The sequence below is a fragment of the Leuciscus leuciscus genome, assembly GCF_965113295.1.
Source record: "Leuciscus leuciscus genome assembly, chromosome: 14".
Lineage (NCBI taxonomy): Eukaryota > Metazoa > Chordata > Actinopteri > Cypriniformes > Leuciscidae > Leuciscus > Leuciscus leuciscus.
The window spans coordinates 24,232,495-24,256,260 of NC_138738.1; the positions used below are offsets into that span (position 1 = coordinate 24,232,495).

Consider the following 23,766-nt stretch of genomic DNA (forward strand, 5'->3'; position numbering starts at 1 on the left):
GTCGTCTCAAACATATTGACGTGTGCGCATAGCAATAATGCTAATGCTCAAGACGGATCCGGGCTGATGGTCATGGCCCGTAAGAGGATGTCTAAACCGCCGGGTGTGAGGAGGCGTGGTCAATACGGTAAGAAGAAGAAAACAACAAGCGGATCAAAGAAGCGTCCAGTCATACGCAGAAAGCGTAACAAGTAGGGCTGGGCGGTATGACGGTATATATCGTTACCACGGTAGAAAATGTCAACCGTAACAGATTTTTTTATTCCGTGATACCGCGACATGTAAATAAGTGGGCGTGGTTAACTCACGTGCAGCGTGCGTGAGACGGAGACACTGAGATTTGTCAAAGAAACATGGAAAAAGCAGATCAAGAGGATTCACAAAGGAATTACGTTTTCTAAAGGGTTGTTGTTAACGTGATATTTTCGGGGGAAAAGGCGCAGCAGTCAACTAGAGCAGTGCGCCACCCGTAGGCTACAGTACAGAGGAGTGCACGATCGCAACAGGGAAAGCATGAAGCTTACTTGACAACAACAGTTCATATATCATTCTAAGTGTTTCTTATGTATTACAGTTACTTTTTAAACACGAAAATCGCATTCAGCATGACATGCGAGCGGTTGCCGTGGTAATGAACAACCTGCTTGTTAAAGCGAATGTATAATCCTGTATCTGAGGCAAAATTACTAAATATGCAGCGCGAGTTATATGTTTCTAACTCCAAACAATTGTCCACTGAACCAGCTGATAAAATCTTCCTTTGATTCAATGCGTGATTACAACTTGTCACTCAAATTAACCGATCGCATTTTACTGATGCAAAAGACGGTTAGTGTCTTGGTCAGTGTGTCGGTGTTCACCGGGCTATGGTAAAATAATGACGCATTTACAAGGTGTGTATAATTTACACTACTTGGTCAACACTAACAGTAGCTGCTGTTCGGTTTTCATACTGCTGTTCTCCTAGTCACTTATGAACTTGATGAACTTAACACTTCTGAAACTCTCTTGATTAAAGGTTTAGGTGACAGCTGCCAACCTATCACAAAAAGAGCAAAGCAAGCCCTTTAAAACGCAGTATAAGCAGACATTGCAAATAATGTACCGGGAAAACATTTAAACATAACTAGTATTTACTAATATCCTAACAAATTAAAAGGAAGTAACTAATTTATTATGAATAGAATAGTTCAATAAAAAATATTCAGATATTATAGACTGACTGATGAATTAAAGCAATAACATGAGATTGAAAAATGATTCAGCAACACTTTATTTAAAGTTTGAGTTGTATTTAATATCAATCAGTTGGGGGCAGTTAATCTAAAAGTTGATGAGTGTTTTGTTTACTATATTTAGCTATTAAAAACTGTTTACCAAATAAATAATTTACCAAAGAAAAGAAAATTCAAACAAAGCGAAGTACTTTTCATTTCTAAAGTATTTGGGTTTATTTATTTTACAAAGCCCTTTTTTTTTGTCGATTTTTCGAGAATAACTATATAAATATATAAGTTATAACTTTATCGTGAAATATATCGTTACCGTGAAATAAAATTAGTCTTACCGTGAAACAGAATTTTGGTCATACCGCCCACCCCTAGTAACAAGTCTGTTAGTCGAAAAGCATCGGTCAAGAGATCCGTAAAAAACATATTCTAACATGGCACTACTGCATCGTATGTCGGGAGAATGCATCAAGTCCGAGTTGGACTTATTTATGGTTCCGATGACGCAGACGGTTATTGAGAAAAACGGGTATTTAGAAGTTGCCCCTTTATCCGCCATATCGGACACCGCACCATTAGAGTTTTTTATAGCAGGCACCGGCGACGATTATGTTGATCTAAATAACATGATGCTCTATCTACGTCTGAAAATCACGAGACCTAATGGAGGTAACATCGCAAACCCAGCGAAGGTGGGTCTAATAAATTACCCCGGGGCCACTATATTTTCACAGGTCGACGTGACCCTAGGCGATTGCCTGATATCCCAGAGTTCGAACACTTACCCTTATCGTTGCATCATCGAGAGTCTGATCAACTATAGCAAAGATGCGCTGGAATCTCTTTTCTCCGCCGGACTGTTTTACAAAGACACAGCCGGTCACATGGATGTGAATGACCCCGAAGGCCGTAACGCGGGGTTGACGATGAGATCGGTCTACACCAGCGAAAGCAATGAGGTGGAACTGCTGTCCCCTATACACAGCGATATATTCTTTCAAGAAAAACTTATGTTAAACGGCGTGGACATCAAGATACGTTTTATAAGAGCAAAAGATGAATTCTGTCTGATGAGGTCCGACGACGTGGCTTACAAAATAAAAATAGAGGCGGCGTCCCTATTTGTCAAGAAAGTCTCTGTATCACCGCCGGTGAGACTGGGGCATGCTCAGGCGTTACTCTCGACAACAGCCAAGTACCCCATAGATAGGGTGTGTGTACAAAATTTCTCCATACCTCAGGGGACTCGTGTTTCAAATCAAGAAAATCTGTTTTTAGGAACTTTGCCAAAATCTATCGTCATTGCCATGGTCGACAATGACGCATTCACAGGGTCCTACGAAAAAAATCCATTCGCATTCAAACATTACGATCTGGAGTTCCTAGCCGTATATGTCGACGGACAACAATTCCCCGCCAAACCTCTACAACCTAATTTCGAAGCTGGTTCGGCAGTACGTGAATTTTATCAGTTGGCGATGACGACAGGAAGACATCTAAAAAACCAATCGCTCTCCATCGACAGGATTGATTTCCTGAACGGATACACGCTTTACGCATTTAACCTTACGCCCGATGAAGACTGCGGTCAGCACATTTCGCTCATCAAGTCCGGGAATATCAGACTCGAAGCTCGTTTCAGACAACCGCTGCCGAATACCGTTATTTATTAATTTACGCCGTATTCGACAGCATCCTTGAAGTGTCTAACCGCAGACAGGTACTCCTCGATTACTATTGAGATGAATACGCTACAACTCACCGTCATCATGGATAAAATTACGTGCAGGACTCATTTTCTCTGCGTTCTACCGAGCGATCAACTACCCAAAAACCCTTTAAGGATTTTACCATCGATGGGTATCATTAACACTCACCCTGCTCGACTACTGGGTGAGCATTGGGTCGCGGTTTATTTAACCCAAGATGGGCCCGCTTGTTTTTTTCGACAGTTTTGGTAATCCACCCGACAGCCCCCGCTTTCCAATCACCATCAATAACTTTCTAACAACCAACAACGTCGACGTGTTATATTCCGACAGACGCGTCCAGGATTTTTCATCGGATACCTGCGGACAGCATTGTGTGTTTTTTTCTGTATCATTTAGCCAGAGGTCACGACTATAACCATGTGATGAAACTATACAGCGATGATTATATAAAAAATTATAAAATGGTGTCGCTCTTTGCGAAGAGATTAAGACCGTATGTTTGTAATGATAAAATGTTATCCTGCGTTCACTGTGTGCAGACGTGTTTGACGTATAAATAAAACATCTTAAAACATAATATTTTTTTATCGTCTTTTATTTAATGTACATACAAAATAGGAGGAGTCGTTAAAATTCCAACCATCGCTTTCGTTTGAGAGCCGGCAATTTAATCAGTCTTCGGACTCTGGAACCGCATATGGTGAATATCTTTGTGTTTTTTTATAAGGTCTAACAAGATGCGGGGTGGGGGTGCCGGGTTTACTCTTTAGAGACTTAATCGTGCGTCTGACCTGCTGATTCGGCACTGTAGAAAATGGGATGTTTAATTCGGCAAAGGCGCGTAGAAACTCTGTCCATCCTGTAGGTCTCCGATCATCCCTAACCTTTTGCGGGGCCGTCACATTTTTTAACAAATCGACCATGTGCGACCCTTGTACGGCTTTACCTCTGAACACAAACTCCCCCGATTCGTTCCACGCACTTAGTCCTTTAGCTTTAGACATCTTGTCTAATATGTATCTGCTGTTTTTCACGCTTCTCGAAGGTACATTCTTCAGAACTTCATCTACAATGTCCTCCCCCTCGGCTTTACCGTCTTCGACGTTAGCAGCAGCAGGTGGCTCATCTTTATAACCGAGATCAGGATTGGGTAACGATAGCGTTAAAACACTGCTCTCACGATCCCCTTGTTTAACGATGGTCAAAAACCTGCTCAGGGTATTTGTGTAAAGTTTGGCTTTTTCGTACGGATTCAAGTCAGTGTAAAATGACTTGTAAAATATTAGTAAAATATTTCTTATGGCATCATCCAAATCGTTCTCCACGGTTTTTCTCTCTTGATCTTATCCAGTTGATGGTGCGGAACTAAATGCATCTTCTCGGCATACTCCATCCTATCGATTTGCTATCAAGCTCGAAATAAAGGGTACGGCGACGCTTAGAAGCGGTAACAGGAATCCGCCCTTCTGGTTGAAGACTCGTTTCTTGGCCGCTATACAAATTTTTTTATCGGCTACAAATTTAATATCCGCTTTTCTCTTTTTCAGTTTTTGGTACTGCTGTCTATTGACCGGAATTGTGCCATATAGGATGTTAAGAGCCACTTCACAGAGCGCTAAAATGAATTTGTCGGACGCCGATTGTAAAATAAGACGTCGCTGTTTAGGAGTGGCTTTATGTAGCAGTTTTAACACCGGTAAATGTTTACAAAGTCTGGCGGACATGACGATTTATCACGTTCTTCTTTTTTTCGGGATATAAACCACTTGACGGTCGGAAAGCAATCCTGTTCTGAGACGGTACTGCTCCGGAGTTTTTGCTTTATAGTCTATCATTAGGTAGCCGAAAGGTCGGTCGACCGCGTCATGATAACACTCCATAAAGTATTTTGTGTTTCCCGGGTACATTTGACGTCCTAACATCGCCACTTGATTGACGTCCCGAGGATTTTTAAAACAGGATCATATAATTGGCGTTTAAGCTTATGGTTCGGCTGGACTTACCCTGGGCAAATAAATTTTGCACTATGTAAATAGAGCTGAGATTGCGGTGGTGGCAGTATTGGGTGAAAACACGTTGAAGTTCCACGTTAGCGCTAGCTTGCTCCATTAAATCATCCACCACGAGCAGGTTTGTCTTGGTGACAGGCAGTAAATCATCATCATTCAGAGTCTGGGGTATTCCTTGCACAAATTTAATGTCATACAATTGAAGTAAATCATCGTACAAAGTCTGCCAACAATCATACAACCAAACAATGTTTTCAATTTTCTTGGAAATGATATTCAAACCTTTTTCCAACAAAAGTTTTACAAAATAAGACTTTCCAGAATTTGACGGCCCACTCACGACACAGCTGAAAGGGTGTTGAAGTCTGAAATCAAAATCGCAAACATCATGAGAGTGCATCATCTGATCAGTAGCCATAAGGAAGCGTACTGAAATCGTGTAAAAGTCTACGTTTATTGTACACTACCTTAAACCTTTTAACGACTGATTTGTTATGCAATGTGAAAGTCTTCTTATTCCTGACAATGTCTTCCGTCTGAGCCAGGATGTATTTGGATCTATCATGCGACGTCACATAGCTGTCAACCAGACCAATCAGGGATTCGAGACAGATAGCTCGGGAATTTTTAGCATTCAGGGTTATCCCCTTAGCTTTCATGCACGATTTACCTTTGACCGTTTCAAAAGCATACGATTTGGGGCCGCTCGACGAAAATTGAGTTATATAATCCCCATCGTCCAATTCGCTAGTCAGCTCCCCTAAATGATCACCCAGAGGCGGCTCCCAGTCCCCCTCCCTAGACACAAATACGACGCTGTCTGTGTCAGAGTATAGCAGTCGGTCGCCGAGCTTGTCCATCAATTCGTACAATTCCAGTCGGGTGTGTGCGGTGGTAAAGGCACCTACAAAAACATTCACGTCGCGCGCCTTGCAAACATCCTCTTTGGGGGGTTTATGCTGGACGAGAGCCACGTCTCCTGAGACGAATGAGAAATACGTCAACGTGTCGGTATTGCCAAAAACGATTCTGGTGAAATCTTCGGGGTCGCTCACCAGAGTCGTTTGAGGCAAGTTCTGCCTTAAAGAGAAGCGTCCCCACAAACTATTCAGAATTAATTTCGTGATTGCCCTCTGGGCGGCGTTGTACTTGATCTTTTCGGGGTCGAGTTGAATCCCCTCTTTTTCAAAATACTCGCGAATGTATGTCTCTTTCTCGACATCCGTGACAATGACGGGTAGCCGGACGCTTGTTGTTTCAAACGCAAAAACGTTTTTACGTATTCGGCGAACAACGTGTCTGACCGCTGTGGAAAATGCCAAACCACGTCTATCTTGGCTACCACATAACCCTTCTCGATGGCTTTTAAAAGTTCGATACTGACCCAACAGCCCGAGAGCGATCTTTCCTCATTTGTGTGAGTACAGCTCGTGGTCTGGTTTTGGTCGTGAGCACAGGTTCTACATAACGGAAACATGAGTTTTCCTTGACATCTGTAAGGGAGAACCGGGTGCAGTAATTTGCGGGGAGGGTAGACGGTCGCTTTGATAAGACCGTAATAATTTTCAATCGGTTCAAAATCTTTGAAAATGATTTGGGGGTGTTCGATCGGGTAGCTTTTCCTCGCCTGACAATACGGGTACAGACGGGTAAAGTCCAGATACCTTATTTTCTCATCACCGGTCACTTTGTGATAAAGTTTATACGCGTTCGTTCGCCCGCCGTACAGGGCATGTCGTGGGTTCAATCTCTCTGGGGCAGAATAATCGGCCATAAATTCTATCACAGAGGGATCGGTCTTTTACATACGGTTCCATTCGCATTCCCAAAGAACCTCGATTTGCAAACCGTACGCGTTCCGCAGAATTGCAACCTTATCGTCAAACTGGTTTCTGAGAATCCCGTAGGGCACTCCCGACAAGGGGTGCGTCTGATGGGGTGTAAAGCGACAGCAATGACCATGGAAGATGCAACCGGCGTACTCTAATCCGCGCCTAACACCATCCTGCTCGTAGTAACCGTCTAAAAAGTACTTACCGATCGATACTTCGCCGTGGTTTACGGCGTGGTGAACGTCCACGTTTCAAGTCTTTTTTACATACTCGAGCCATTCGATCGAACCGCTTGAGTAGGCCTTATTCTGATGGACGTACGCTTTGTTATGCGTGAGGGCGAGCGTGTTTCTGGCGAGATAATGTGTTTTGAAGACCCCCATTGCGCAGCTGGCGATCGTCGTGAAACCCAAAAGGGTCAATTTCGGTGCATTGTACGAAAGACTGTCTGTATGCATCCTTTCATGCATCCTTTGCGTAATAAGACGACATCGTAAACGCCGTACGTGTACAGTTCTTTCTTAAAGTCAAAGAACTTGCCCTCAACCGTGCTGTACCACGCATCAAACTTTTCTCTGTCTTTATCCGACATGTTATCGTAGTTGTAGAACTTTTTGTCGGGGTATGGTCCGAAATAGTTCTCATTTTCCACCCTGTTGAAAAGATGGGGGAAGTAGCCTTTTTCAGTCGTCGTTAAGTCTAACGCCGCGGGCATTTTGGCAAGAGCCATTGGAAAAAATGAGTAACTATCGATATATCGCTGGGCAAACGAATCATCGTACATCAGTAGTACTTTGCATCCTTGCATTATGATCTCAAGCGCGATCCCGGCTTTGCAAAAATACTCCAGGATTAGAAAGGAGTCAAATCTGGAGGCGTAATGAGCTATGAAGCAGTAGCCTTTATATCGGGGTTGTCTGAAGCGGTTGATTAGCTTAGCGATGCAGTTGGCACCGTGAGCAGTAAATTTCTCCCCTTTGAATGTGATGGCGCAAACAAAATTAGCCACGTGCCTACCGTTTTCGTAACGCGTTTCAAAATCGTAGATGATGTATTTCTCACACGTTTCCTTAGGCGCTAGGGGTTGTATGAAGCATTGGTGCTCCCCCTCGACCGCTAGAATTTTGCGACAATGCACGCATCTGTCCGGGGCGCATATGTGTTAGGTTTTCTTGTCGCCCGGTTTAACGTCGTAACGTCTGTTACATAGTTTGCAAAATTTTATAATATCACAGGCTGGGTATTCCTGACCGGTAGGTGAGTTTTTTTTATGCATTTCGTAGCAATAACTCGATTTACAGAAACGCAAACAATCCGGACAATGTATGGTTCTTACAGGGAACGTGTAACAATCGGCGTCGAAACAGATGTTGCAGGCATGCTTACATCGGTGGTCTCTGCGACTGGTGTAACTTTTATAGCAGAATGGACACACGTATGACGAACCCATGAATGCCGTCAAATTCAGTATCATGTAGTAATGATCATTGTGGAGATACAGGAAAACCGTTTTTGGATGGGGTTCATCAGAATTTTTGTACGTTTCTAAGACCATAGCGTTAGATCTGTGAAATACAACGATTTTAATGTCCAGCGCACGTTCAAATGATGCTACGTCGCCAAGACCGATTTTGTCTTGGATTGAGAAGCCAACATTGTTTTGGATGACGGTAGCCAGTTTTTCTAACTCGTTCTCGGGTAATTGGGGTCTAAGAAAACGCGCGAGACAGATGGAGAAGCACAAATTATTTGAAATATTTACGGGGCAGAATAAACTCGTCTTTTTTCTTTTAATTACCTGATCAACGGCAAGATCTGTGAGTTTGCGGCGACCCCCGCCTTGTCTGTTCATGGCTACTGAAGCATCAATTTCAACGGCCTCGTCGGATAGTAACCGATTGTTGCTCTGTAAAACTTTTTCAATTTGATCGAAAAGCGAATCCGCGTCGTAATTATTACCGTGAGTTAAAACGCCGCTGACTGGTGCTTGGAGACTGGGAGCCGACAATGTAATATTGATTACGGGAGCATTGTGGTCGAATTCTCTAGCAAAATTAACAATCCCATTGAGCATGTCGTGTATGCAAGTGTGATAAGAGGCCAAATCTGTAGAGTTAATCTCTCTTAGATTCATAGTCCTTCTCAACGTTACGCTATTGAAACGAGGTCGTGGTAAAACATGATATCCGTTAACGTCGCCACCCTCGCGAATCAATCTATCAATGTCCGTACGGCTTAATCGAGTCTGTGTAGTAGGGTCGACATTACCTGATGTCGATGGTTGTGAAGTATCATTACCGGGAGGGTGCTCTGGTGGTGGTTGGTTGTTTAAAACACCGCCGAATTGTACAACAGGATCGTTGTCTACGCTTAGCACATGATCGTACAATTCACGAGCTAATTCAAAAAGATCCAAATTAGCGAATGGTTGTGAAGATTCTAAATTAAACAAATACTCTTCTAAAGAATCCGGAAGCATACTTAGCATTTCAATCTCGTCCGGCGACAGTTCTGCGTCAAAGCTTTTAGCAGCGTCCATTTTAGATTTCAGACCAAAACATGAAATATAAAAAGCATACGTGAAATAGTACAAAATCTGAGTATATGTAAAAAGCAAATATGAAATAGTACAAAATCAGAGTATATGTAAAAAGCAAACATGAAATAGTACAAAATCAGAGTACATGTAAAAAGCATAAAAAGCATACATGAAATAGTACAATATAAAATCAGAGTGTATAAAAATCGTTACATGATTTAATGGAACACATCTATTTTACTCATCTGACTGTTCGACGAGAATGAGAAGAAGATGATGGATCCAAAGTACCAGTTCACGATGGTATTCGGTGAACATGCGTTTGTTTCTATTGATACGTCGAAATATTTCATCGGTCAGATTTTGAATAAATCGATCTTGCGCATCCACTCTGCTATGCACCTCCAGCTGAGAGCTGCGAAGATCACCGCTCAATGCGGCTGATCTACTACGCGTTTCGATCTGTGCGTCGCGAACCTGAACGTGCAGTGTCTCTAAACGGCTTTGTGTTTCGCTGTGTGCACGAACCTCCCCGTGCAGTGTCTCTAAATGGTTTTGTGTTTCGCTGTGTGCATCACGAAACTGTTGTCTCAATGATTCTATTGAATCAATAAGCGCATACATCAGAGGAGTAGCACCGTCATCATTAACTGTCTGAGACCCTGCTGCTGGTGCTACTTCTTCATCCTCAATGTCTCCTTCGTCTTCTTCCGACGATTGGTGAAAACCGTTGTTTTCATCAATTGTTTGATTAGCGTTTATGACCGATTCCTCGTCGTCGCACTCACTCGCCCAAGAACCACACTCCCATGCTTCCAGTTGATCGCTATCCCAAGCCGTCACATCATCATGCTTTCCGGCTGAGCCTGTTGTGTAGAAAATAACAAAAATCTTAATGGTCTGGTTCAATTTGGATTTTTAAACTTACGATAATGTAGTTAGTCTTACCGTAAAACACAGTCGTGTCAGGACTGGGCTGCTGACTGCTTGCCCCACTGGTAGAAGGACCGGCTGACTGGTTGACAGGCGGGGTACCAGGAGGAATGGCAGGTGGGGTGGCAGGTGGAGTGTTAAGTAGAATGGACGGAGGGGTGGCAGGAGGTGTGACAGGAGGGCTGATAGGACTGGGGGGTGGGACGGCAGGTGGAGTACCGGGCGAGCTGGAGCCGACGGTCTTTCTGACCTTTCTTGTGGTTGTTATTGCTATGACACGCTGTTTTGAAATAGTGCCATCTTGTGGTTGTTATTTCTATGACAAGCTGTTTTTGAAATAGTGCCATCTTGTGGTTGTTATTGCTATGACATGCTGTTTTGAAATAGTGTCATCTTGTGGTTGTTATTGCTATGACATGCTGTTTTGAAATAGTGTCATCTTTTGGTTGTTATTGCTATGACATGCTGTTTTTGAAATAGTGTCATCTTTTGGTTGTTATTGCTATGACACACTGTTTTGATTTATTTTACGATTGATAATCTTTTAAACTTAATTATTTTAACTATTTTTTTATTTTATTTTTTTTCAAGGCCATGCTGTGTGTGTGTGTGTGTGTGTGTGTGTGTGTGTGTGTGTGTGTGTGTGTGTCTGTGGGTGTGTCATTAAATTTGCTAAAAGAACAAGCATTTTAGATTCAAGTGTGATAGCGTCATAGTGCAATAATTTCATTCAAGCGTCATAGTGCAATAATTTAATTCGACCTGTCAAACGGACTGCGAAAATGTCCTGCATCTGTGTTTTTTAAAACAAATGGGTTACATATTCAATCCTGTGCACCAGAGATAATGAAGACAAGACACCTATATCAGCGTTATGGCCGATTCAGCGAAAACAGACCGCAAAGTCAGCATGCAAAGTGAAAGACAGGACATAGACTAATTAACTAACTAGCTATAATTTAATTCAACCTGTCAAACGGACTGCAAAATGTCCAGCATCTGTGTTTTTTAAACAGATGACGGTCACAAACACGGAAATACGACCCGCTGTGTACCAGAGATTATGATTGTTACAAAGACTGAATTCAGAGAATACGTTACTCTGAGTCAGAGACTATCAAACGCTGATGTGAGAGAGAGCCACTCTCTGATTTATAGCTCTCAACAGATTCTTGAAACTCTCTAAACATGTGAGATGAATTTTATTTATTCATCTAAAACTAAAATTCACTGTAATGTGGAGGAGCAAATCAGCTCCTGTCAGATATGGGGACGCGCGCAGACACACACACGCACGCACGCACGCGCGCGCGCGCATCGTGATCACTGAATGCAACCCTATGAGTGAGACACCGACAGATGGAGCTGCGAGAGAGAGAGAACTCTGTGATTTTATATTATATTATTTTGTTTATAAACTAAAACAATTGGTTTCAGTAGTTTTTTATTTTATATACTTTTAAAGAACAGAATGTTTTTCAACTTTAGTGAAATTATTTTATAACCATTTCATTTATAATTTTAAAGAACAGTATGTTTTCAACTTTTTGTGGTAGGTTTTAGTAAGATATTATATATTGTGTGATGTATTATTTTATCCTTATTCATTTTTCTTTTGTGTGATAGACACCACACTGATTTTCATAAACTGTTTTTTCTTCAGCGCTCTATAAACATTTAACTGCTTGTATAATTGTTTTTCAATGTAGTATGACACACTTACACAGTCTTTTTCTTCTCACTTTTCCACACCGACCCACAATGCTCTGGAATGTGGAGGAGATGCTGACACATATCCTAACAGCGCCTTCAAACTTTCTGTCATACACATGATCTAGGGTTAAAAAGGTTAAATGGCAAAAGCTTCTGTCAAAATCACATGATCTAGGGCTAAAAAGGTTCAAATAGGGCAAAACTTTCTGTCAAAACACATGATCAAAGCAAGGTCAATAGGGCAAACCATAACAACATAGGCCGGAAAGACACCGGAAGGCCGAACTGTCAAAACACATGATCGAGGGGATAGGTAGGGGCAATAGGTCAATCCATAACAATACAGGCCGGAAGGGGGATCGGAAGGTCAAGGTCAACCGGAAGCCATCAATCATTTTGACACATGGTGTCTGTTATTTACTACTCTTAGTGTATTACCAACAGTAACCTTGGAAACGGTGGTCCCAGCTCTTTTCAGGTCATTGACCAGCTCCTCCCGTGTAGTTCTGGGCTGATTTCTCACCTTTCTTAGGATCATTGAGACCCCACGAGGTGAGATCTTGCATGGAGCCCCAGTCCGAGGGAGATTGACAGTCATGTTTAGCTTCTTCCATTTTCTAATGATTGCTCCAACAGTGGACCTTTTTTGACCAAGCTGCTTGGCAATTTCCCCGTAGCCCTTTCCAGCCTTGTGGAGGTGTACAATTTTGTCTCTAGTGTCTTTGGACAGCTCTTTGGTCTTGGCCATGTTAGTAGTTGGATTCTTACTGATTGTATGGGGTGGACAGGTGTCTTTATGCAGCTAACGACCTCAAACAGGTGCATCTAATTTAGGATAATAAATGGAGTGGAGGTGGACATTTTAAAGGCAGACTAACAGGTCTTTGAGGGTCAGAATTCTAGCTGATAGACAGGTGCTCAAATACTTATTTGCAGCTGTATCATACAAATAAATAGTTAAAAAATCATATATTGTGATTTCTGGATTTTTTTTTTTAGATTATGTCTCTCACAGTGGACATGCACCTACGATGACAATTTCAGACCCCTCCATGATTTCCAAGTGGGAGAACTTGCAAAATAGCAGGGTCTTCAAATACTTATTTTCCTCACTGTATACAGGTATATATATATATATATATATATATATATATATATATATATATATATATATATATATATATATATATATATATATATGAAGACTTCATGATGCAAAAGCCTCTGAGTGCCATCTGAAATTTTCTTCTAAAACAAGCATTTTTATCAAGCTTGTATATTTAAGTTCAGTAATTTCACTTAAATGACAATTAATAGGTACTTTTCATTGCCATTTAAGTGAAATAACTGAACATAAACATACAAGCTTGATAAAAATGCTCTTTTAGAAGAAAATTTCAGATGGTACTTAGAGGCTTTTGCATCTGAAGTCATCATATATATAAAATGATATTATTTAGATTTGTTTTATTTAAATGACTATTATTATTATAAGTAGATAGACTATCTTTGCAACAAAAACAGAAGAGAGACAAGCATTGTTTCTGCCATCTGTATAGCCCAAAAATCATTGCCTGTCCTTTGGTTTGTATAATAGTAACTTATACAACTACATTTGGATTATTAGACAATGTCGAAATAAAGTGAATCTGCAGAGTGTTGCATTCAAAGGCATGTAATTGACACAGAGAAGAAAGAGTTAAAACTCTTCACATGTGCTCGCGCTCATGACTGCTACTTAATAACATCTGAACACAAAAAAAAAAAAAAGTACATCATCGGATCTCCTTCTGTCTGTTCTCCAAAAATATAATCAAATGTATATTTCTGCAAGCATGTTTAAACTGGTTAAAGGGATAGTTCACTTTGAAATAAAATGTTGGTATGTTTTAGCTTACCTCAAGGGCATCCAAGATGTAGGTGTCTTTTCTAGATGTCGCCTTGGCTACGGTTTCGTTCCAATGAACTGCAGTAGCCAAGGCGACATCTAGTGTATATTCTATACCCGCCCGCGCTCTCAGATCACTTGGACGTGGCTGTGTACAAGAGGTAAAAACTATATAAATACTGTTCGTTTTCTCACACAAACCGCTCGTTTCGTGTCTTAGGCCATCAATGTGTACTTACGATGGGGAATTGTTTAATTTGGACGATGGGGAATTGTTTTAATTTGGACTCTGTGCATGCTCTTTGAGACAGTGACCATCGACCTGCATTATATGACTGACAGACAAGAACGGTTTGACCTAAAAATATCAAAATTGAAACTACTGCGGAAAAAAAGACACCTACATCTTGGATGCCCTTGAGGTAAGCTAAAACATACCACAATTTTATTTCAAAGTGAACTATCCCTTTAACCCTCTGAGGTCTGAGCTGTTTTCTGGGCGCTGGAGGTGTTCTGACATGCTCTGACATTTGTGTTTTTTTCTGTTACTAGTGATATTTTCATGGCTAAAGTCTAATTACACTGTATTCAGCACAAACTCTGCTACAATAATATATCAGCAGCATGTATGTAAAAGTTTGTAGTTTTGAGATAATGAAATTTATGCGTGGTTTGTGAAAATACAAAAAAAAATTCTCACTGAAATAAGGCCATGAAACCCATACTGATTATTTCTTCACAAGACTTTTGAAAATTGTATGACATAGCCTAGATTATTTTCTCCAAAACTATGTGAAAATCACCCTGACTGCTCATTCAGATAAGACAATATATTGATTTAAAATTTCTAAGACGTGTTTTGTGTGACAAAGCCATATGCGAAGAGGCGTGATCATCTCATGCATATGTAAGCTTTTTACACCTGAGAAAGACAAAGACACTCCCCTAACTGCCCTATTAGGAGCGATCAGGCCCTGTCATTCAGAGCAACCTTGCACAAAGAATGAGGAGATTTAAAAAAGAATGGCTTTTAGATTGTTTGGATTTATTTACAACACAACACAATCCAAAAATACAAATGACAAAAGAGCACATTGAAAACAATGATCCAAAGACAGAGACCTTTGTGCCATTCCTAAAAACATTGTACATACCTTTAATTTCCAAGGTGTTTGATTTTCATTTTACCATGTTCATGTACAGAGACTCATGTGAATGTTGAAGTCAGCAGGACTCAGTTGCATCTGGTCCCTGAAAGAAAAAAAAAAAGAAAAAACTGTGAACATACTGATATCAATAGAAACTATAGGGCTGCACGATTTTGGGAATAGATTTTAGATTTTTCTGGTTAAAATGTCTTTTTAAAATTCACAGAATACACACACACACACACGTTTCCAACAATATATAATGAACACCAGGTTTGTTGTGCCTTGTAGGCATAGGCTATGCAGTGCTGCATAAAATAATAATAACAATAAATTAAATCTTCCAAAAGGTTTCAAGAACAACTACGCTAGAGAAAAATATATTGATTATCTTATGTTACTTCAAATGTTTCCATTCGTTATGATGATATGAAATGAGATAATAGTAAAAACATAAAGCCTAATGTTTGGTGCATTTTTCCTTTCAAACGCAATCGCGCTCCAAAATATGATACATTCAAACCCACAGCGCGCTCCAAAATATGATACATTCAAACGCACAGCGCGCTCCAAAATATGATACTCAAACCCACAGCGCGCTCCAAAATATGATACATTCAAACGCCATCGCGCTCCAAAATATTAAACATTATGGTTATACACATATATGTTTGAGCAGATATCCACAAACAGTATTTAACAGGAAACACGGGTCTAAATAGTATAATATTCACCATATATTTAGCAACAGTTCAACTGCAATGTGAAGTTTATGCAACAATAGGCTACCATAAACTAATAAGTAAGAATTTCTTACCTTACATCTTTCTTGTCTTCAGATCGTGTTCTTCTTCTTCTGAGGTAAATCCAATATAAGCTCAGACGTGTCTTCCAAACTCGACGAAAAGCAGAGACTTGTGAAGTGTTTTGGTGTTTTGTGTTTGAGGTAACGAGGGCGTTCGCGTTCCATGTGGAGATTTGCATGTGAATCTCTTTTGCGCGAGTGGGCGTGTCGAATTAAAAAGTAATTAGCAAGCGTTTGAGAAGCTGGACATCCTGTTGGTTTTATACAAATTACTTCAACAGAGAATATTTGTTTTCAGTTTGAATCCGATCATTTAAAAGTACACACTTAAATGTGTATAAAGGTATATGGCTCATAAATGTGTGAGAAGGATTCGCTGAGTTTTGATTCAGTTTATAGACGTGCTCAAGAAAAAAAAGTTCACAGCGACGGAGAGGCAGAACGCACACCCTGTTTATTTTCTTTATTTTACAAAAGCACAATGTTTTGATTTGATTGTAAGTGGACACATACAAAAGTAGAAATATCACAGATTATTTTTTTATATTTCTTTTTTTCTGTATAACCATAAATGACGGAGTAATTTAAGTTTATGTTGCTGCTATGTGAAAAAAATCCAGCAAAACGCGTCGGCGCGTTTCTCGACCTCAGAGGGTTAACCGTGTCTACGGCAGGCAAAGGCATTCGTTTTCAAGTCGAGTTCGCACGCCACTACGCAACAATACACACAAACTACCGCGGGATGGCGGGTGTTCATAAACTGTGAACAATGGTAGCTTTATTTAATGTATAAATTAATGTATATGTCCAAAAAACGGGTAATGTCATACTTTCTAGTAGTGCTATCGTGGCGTAATAATCTGTTTGGTTGTAAAATGTATTACCTGAGTGAAATGAAATCGAATATATCGTCCTGTGGAATCATTCATTCACAGACAGCATACGAAGATGTTCAACTACTAAAGATCTTCATCGCTGGCAAAAATATGATGCATTTGAAGATTTGCTCTCACTTGACTGTACTGTAGGTCCACTGCCACTTCATCCAACGCTCTTGATGTTCTTAAATCTTCCTGTTACGACTCCGAGTCGAGTGTGAATTGAAATCGCTTCAGACGATTCAGTGCGTGCAGGAAACTGAACAGATCATTCAAACTGATTCGCGAACCGATTTACACAGATCTGCCAACTTGTTTGATGAAGTCTTTGAACAGAATCGACTCAAAAGAGTGATTTATTTGTGAATTGAGCATCGCTCAAGCCCAGAAAAAAAGATACAGCGCGCTTGGAATAAACTACGCATTTAACAACACATATTGCATTAAAATAAAGTAACGAGAGGAACGTCGCCCAACGTAACGAAGTAAAAGTACAGTTTTTTTCATTAGAAATGTACTCGAGTTAAAGTAAAAGTACCCACATTCAAATCTACTCTTAAAAGTAAAATTTTTCCAAAAAAGTACTCAAGTAAATGTAACGAAGTAAATGTACTTTGTTACTACCCACCTCTGACACACGCACACACAAAAAGTTTTCCATTGGTTTTGTACAGTACATCCTGTTCAAATAAGGTTAGATGTTAGAAACATGGTTAGTTTAATATACAGTTTAAAATTTCTACGACAGATGATAACACCTTAGTCATCCATATTTAATGGTGTTTGCAAGCTCTCATAGTACTCTAAAAAGGGGGCCCAGACCTTCCTGAATGTTTGTAAGGAGCCTTTTAAGGGTATAACTGATCTTCTCAAACTTCAGGAAATGCATTACATCTCTAATTCACCTTGTGAAGCTGGGGGGTGCCTGCTCCTTCCAGGAGAGCAGGATGAGACGCCTGGCAATCAGGGATGTGAATGCTATAAGGGGGCGATTTTGGGGGCGATTTTCAGGGGTAAATCCAAATAGGGCACTTACAGGGTTGGGGTAATGTTTTTTTGAAGCATCTTAGTGTAGGTGCCAAAAATGTTGGCCCAGAACATATTAAGTTTAGGGCAGGACCAGAACATATGTATATAATCTGCTGGCTGGCCTTTGCAGCGAGGGCATGCACATTAGGGAAGATTTTCACCAGCCTTGTCTTGGTCAGGTGTGCTCTTAGAACTATTTTAAGTTGTATCACGCTGTGTCTGGCACAAGGAGACGATGTATGAACTGAGTCAAGCACAGCCTTCCAGTGATCAACTGTAAATTCCTCCCCGAGATCATTCTCCCAAAGTCTCCTGACATCCTGCAAAGAATGTGGGGAGACATTGCATATGCTGTTATAGAGAATCGAGATTAGGCCTTTATGTGAAGGGGATAACGAAAGGATATGGTCAACTGTGTTGCTCGTTGGAAAATCTGGAAAGGAGTCTATACTTTTCTGGACAAAGTGCTTAGTTTGGAGAAATCTAAAGAAATGAGACAGGTAAATCGAATAATTGAGAGAGTTGGGCAAATGATCCGAACTTGCCGTCTACATAAAGATTGGAAATAGACTCAATGCCCTTCGAGGACCAAGTTCCGAAGGTAGAGTCTGAGAGAGAAGATGGGAAATTATAATTATTATTTATGGGAGAATGCACCGATGTTGTCTGCAACTTAAAATGTCTTCTAAATTGAGACCAAATTCGAATAGAGTGATAGACCACTGGGTTAGCGCAGAATTGGCTTCAAGGGGGAGGAGATGGGGAACAAAGTATAGAGCCTAGATCAAATGAGCTAGAGGCAAACTCCATTTGCGTCCAGGCCTCGTGCCCATCGGAACCCCTTCTTCCCAACCAGTGTAACATTGTCTTTATATTACATGCCCAATAATAGTAAATAAAATTAGGTAGAGCTAGGCCAGCTAGCTTTTTAGGTCTTTGGAGGGTGCTGCTTTTGATTCTGGATGGTTTACCATTCCAGATAAAAGATGATATACTACTCTCCAATGAGCTAAAGAATGATTTTTTTAATCAGGATGGGGATATTTTGAAAGAGGTAAAGACATTTTGGTAACATGACCATTTTGATAAGATTAATTCAGCCTGCTAGGGACAGCGGGAGATTCATCCATCTAGCCATGTCTTTTTTACATTTTTCAAACAAGATGTTAAAATTCTTAGTGAAGAGGGACAAAAAAGCAGGAGTATTCTCTACCCCAATATATATAAAGCCCTTGTTGACAATTCTAAATGGGAAATGTGATGCAGGGATTGAGGTGGCTGCCTGATTAAGAGGAAACATCTTGCTTTTTTCTGAATTGATTTTATAGCCGGAGAGGTTTCCGAATTGAGTCAGGATGTTGAGAATGGAGGGAACAGAACTTAGTGGGTCTAATACATATAAAAGAATGTCGTCTGCATATAGGGATAATTTGTGTGTGAGGCCCCAACGCTCTATGCCCCGAAAATCCACAGATTGTCTAAGAGCAATGACCAGCAGCTCAATGGCAATGGCGAAAAGCAGTGGAGACAGACTGCAGCCTTGACGTGTGCCTCTGCCAAGAGAGAAATACTCTGATTGCTGTCCATTAGTAATTACTGTGGCTGTAGGATGAGAGTAGAGGAGTTTTATCCAGGAGATGAAGGAATCTCCAAATCCGATTTTTTTTTATACGGTTGCAAACAAATATTGCCATTCAACTCGGTCGAACGCTTTTTCAGCGTCTAGAGATATAACCATTTCCGGGGAGCGGGATGGAGGGGAATAAACAATATTGAAAAGTCTTCTAAAATTTTAACTAGAGTGCCTATTTAGGAGGAAGCCTGTTTGGTCTGCTGCGATAATTTGTGGAATAATTGTCTCCAATCTAGCTGCCAGATAAAATTTTATAATCCACATTCAGCAGAGAGATTGGGCGGTAGAAGGAGCACCAAAGTGGATTTTTTTTCCCCTTTGGTAGAAGCGTTATTGCAGCTTGTCGTAGAGTTGGACTGTATTTTCTTCAATCCAACTCAGAAGAAAACGGCAACTTTACCATCACTGATTGGGCAACAATCTTCGACTTCCTCCCTCCTTGGTTGCCTGCGTGGCATTTCTGACACAGGGCCGGCAGGTCACAATCTGCATGTGGTCTGCCATGTGCACATGGAGAGAGAAAACCTTCAACCAGAACAGAGTCAAACAAACCACTCAAGTTCATCATATCTTCTTCATCCAACGGAGAAGAAAACGATTGCAACTTCCACGTTTGACACTCACCGAACCATCAACATCCTTTTCCAAGAATTTCAAGAATTGTTTCCACTGCAAACACCATGCAAGTATACATTTAATGAGGTGCTTTGAAAATGATAAGCTGATGGTTCTTTTCATAGTTCCATTTCCTGTTTCCGGTTCCACTCTGTCACTCACCATTTTACCTATGCATGTATGTATGTGTGTGTTTAGATTAGTTATGTTTGTGATTTAGTTATTAAAACTTGTGCACAATACGTATTTGGTTCTGATTCTCTGCTTGCAACAAAGTTTATTTTACGATCTTGATCTTGTTACATGCTCTAAGCGCTGTACATGCTAAGAAATAATTATTTTTCGGTGGCCATGAAATATTTCTTAGAATAAATGAATAATCAAAAGAGTTTGTTGGACGAACTGATTAATTGATTGTAATATAAATGTAGCTACATCAAGTTAATCTAATTAACTGACCCAAATATTAATAATTAATTATAAGTTATGAGTTATTATTAATATTTCCCCTTTGAGCTAACTCGTTACAAAAAGGACAGTTCACCCAAAAATACTCACCTTCGTGTCGTTCCAAACCCGTAAGACCTTCGTTCATCTTCGGAACACAAATTAATATTTTTGATGAAATCCCATGGCTCAGGGGGGGCTCCATTGACAGCTATTTAATTAACACTTTGAAGGCCCAGAAAGGTAGGAAAGACATCATTAAAATAGTCCATGTGACTACAGTGGTTCAACCTTAATTTTATAAAGCGACTAGAATACTTTTTGTGCGCAAAAAACTAGCGATAATATAATTCTTCTCTTTACGTGAATAATCACCAAGACATGCATTTTAACATATCATTTTGACTATTCAAACCTAATAATCTGCGAAAAAGGACTCAAGTCGCGATCGCTTGCTATCTGAAAGGCATATGCGTGCGCTTCAGGTCTGAGCCCGGCAGCGCGAGCACGTCCTGCGCTTTTCTCATGCATGCATGTTTCTTTGTTACTTCCTTTGTCAAGCGCTGCGCATATGTTTTACTGTTCTGCTTCCGTTGTTTAGTGAATGTAAACAGTGGAAACAGAGCTCTGCACACACGTCCTGACTCTTGCTGTCACACAGCAAGGCAAATTAAGAAATAATGCTCTTATTATTTAGAGTGCTGTCATCCCTAAAGTACCGGTACTAATAATAAAGTATCACTTTTAATAGCAGGGTATCGCGATACCTTTGTAGTACCGGTATATCGTGCAACATTAACAGATTGTAGCTTTTGTGACGTCACAAATGCTTAGGCCCTGCCCACGACTGCTGACGGACTCTGCCCTAGTAGAATATACCCCGCCCTGAGTGAGCTGTACACAGTCCGCCATGTTTAGCTTCTCGCCAGAGCATTTAACAGCAGCATTCAAATAAGAAATGTATTCTTATTAAAGCTACTAAGTTATTCAATCAAGAGCAGTGAGTGATTTTTCTTTTGTTGTTTGATTCATACTAACAGCAAAGCAGTAGGTACTGTATATTGTGCTGCTTTTACTTTAATACACAGATCTAATATACACATGCAATTTCCTTACTTGCTGTTTACATTCACAGACATAACCGACTGTGTTTGTGAACTTTACGCGTTTTTTGTCATAACCTTGTCTGTATTTGAAAGTTTAAGCGCAAAAAGACGTGAAAGATAACTTAATTGAATACTTACGGGATGCGCGGTCTAACGTCCAGCTCTCTGTGCACGTGCTTCGGATGTGTGCGCTCAGAAAACCATATATCAGAAGTTCAGACTAATATAGCTTTAAAATGTATGCAGATAATAAACTTTCATGATCATCAAGAACAGCAGTGTTACGTGAATGTGACCGCTATTGAGATGATAATCAAAACCAAACAGATGTTTTGTTAGTTTTTAGCTGAGTACCAGAGGCACGAGCTGTAGGCTCCACCCTCTTCTGGAAAGAGGGGTGGGGAGAAGCAGCTCATTTGCATTTAAAGATACATGCACAAAAACAGCATGTTTTTCCTTCCACTCTGTGTGGTGTTTTGAGCTGAAACTTCAGACACATTCTGGGGACACCGAAAACTTATTGTAAAAAAAAAAAAAAAAATCCAGGAAATTTGTCAACATCTTATTTGGTATATAAATTATTAGGACCATCAGTTTGTCACATTCATTTAGTTAATTGTGTAAACAAAAGTGCATTTAATCTTTTTCCCTGCCCTGCATGTAATGTCTGTTATAGGGGCATACATTCCGAAGCATATCAACATGTATTCCAACAGTGAAATGATCAGTTTTAACATCTGGACACCTTTGGGGTGTGTTCACACTTGTAGTTCGGTTCTTTTGCTTTTGCCCCACACTAAAAAGAAAATTGTAAAGTCACACTCTAAACTAACACGATGTCGATATTTCATGCTGTGAATATCACTATTATCTTCAATACCGATATATTGCGACAATCTCTACACCCAACCTAAAGATAAAAAAAAAAAAAAAAAAAAAAAAAAAAAAAAATGGTTTTAAGATGCATGTTTTGCAATGGAGCAAACCTGCACATCCAAAACAATGCAGTGTGCTGGGCTAAATTCTTGTTTGGTGCGCACCAGGGTTCAGATGGCAGCGTTCACAGATATTCAAATGAACTGTACTAACAGAGAAATTGCACTAGAGTTAATTTTAATCGAACCAAACCTGCCATGTGTGAACACACCCTTAGTCAGTGGCAGTCTACAAACCCACCTGTCAAGCTTAGTTGTTGGTCCTCCTTTCCTCTCAGATCCCAAAAGATGAGCATATTCTACGGTTCCTGCGTGCACGGGACTTCAACATAGATAAGGCACGGGAGATCCTTTGTCAGAGTCTGACGTGGAGGAAGCAGCATCAGGTGGACTACCTGCTGGACACATGGAGCTCTCCTCAGGTGTTGCACGATTTTTACACCGGCGGCTGGCACCACCACGACAAGGGTGAGTGAGCACAGTAATGCCCTGTCAGCTAAATGTATTTGTCATTAATGCATAGCCAATACATACCGGCTTAATGATGGGAACCATTTATTCATGACAGTTCATGCGAAAGAGACTCAGAATCAGAAAGAGCTTTATTGCCAAGTGTGCTTGCACACACAAGGAATTTTTCTTGGTACTGAAGCTTCCAGTGCACATATACAAATACAAATATAGCTGCAAGCAGCAATTATCGGGGCCAAGCAGAATAAGACGACAAGACGTGTCAGACCAACTGCAACAATGATCAATTAAAGACATTTAAAGAGGATTTTAGACGAAATGGCTGAAAAATCACATAAACAGTAATAAAAAATATGATTTAATGGATTATCACTTTCGACCAATAGTTGGCGCAGTTACAAAACTGATGTGATGTGGTCAGAGTGAAGTGACAATGACACATACAAAGTTTGGTGTCAATATGTCAAGGCATCTGAATGTCTCAACAGAAATCGAGACTCATCAGACCAGGCAACATTTTTCCAGTCTTCAACTGTCCAATTTTGGTGAGCTCGTGCAAATTGTAGCCTCTTTTTCCTATTTGTAGTGGAGATGAGTGGTACCCGGTGGGGTCCTCTGCTGTTGTAGCCCATCCGCCTCAAGGTTGTGCGTGTTGTGGCTTCACAAATGCTTTGCTGCATACCTCGGTTGTAACGAGTGGTTATTTCAGTCAAAGTTGCTCTTCTATCAGCTTGAATCAGTCGGCCCATTCTCCTCTGACTTCTAGCATCAACAAGGCATTTTCGCCCTCAGGACTGCCGCATACTGGATGTTTTTCCCTTTTCACACCATTCTTTGTAAACCC

The 23,766-nt window shown here is 40.5% G+C and overlaps 1 protein-coding gene across 5 annotated transcripts in view; it reads left to right on the forward strand.

The window, feature by feature from the left end:
* Positions 1–23,766, forward strand: part of LOC309474331 (SEC14-like protein 1) — a 332,477-nt gene that overhangs the window by 177,283 nt on the left and 131,428 nt on the right. For all 5 annotated transcript variants that reach the window (XM_082136817.1, XM_082136816.1, XM_082136815.1 and 2 more), the window contains one exon: positions 22,730–22,919. In XM_082136817.1, the coding sequence (XP_081992943.1) occupies positions 22,730–22,919 (190 nt within the window). The remainder of the gene's footprint in view (positions 1–22,729; positions 22,920–23,766) is intronic.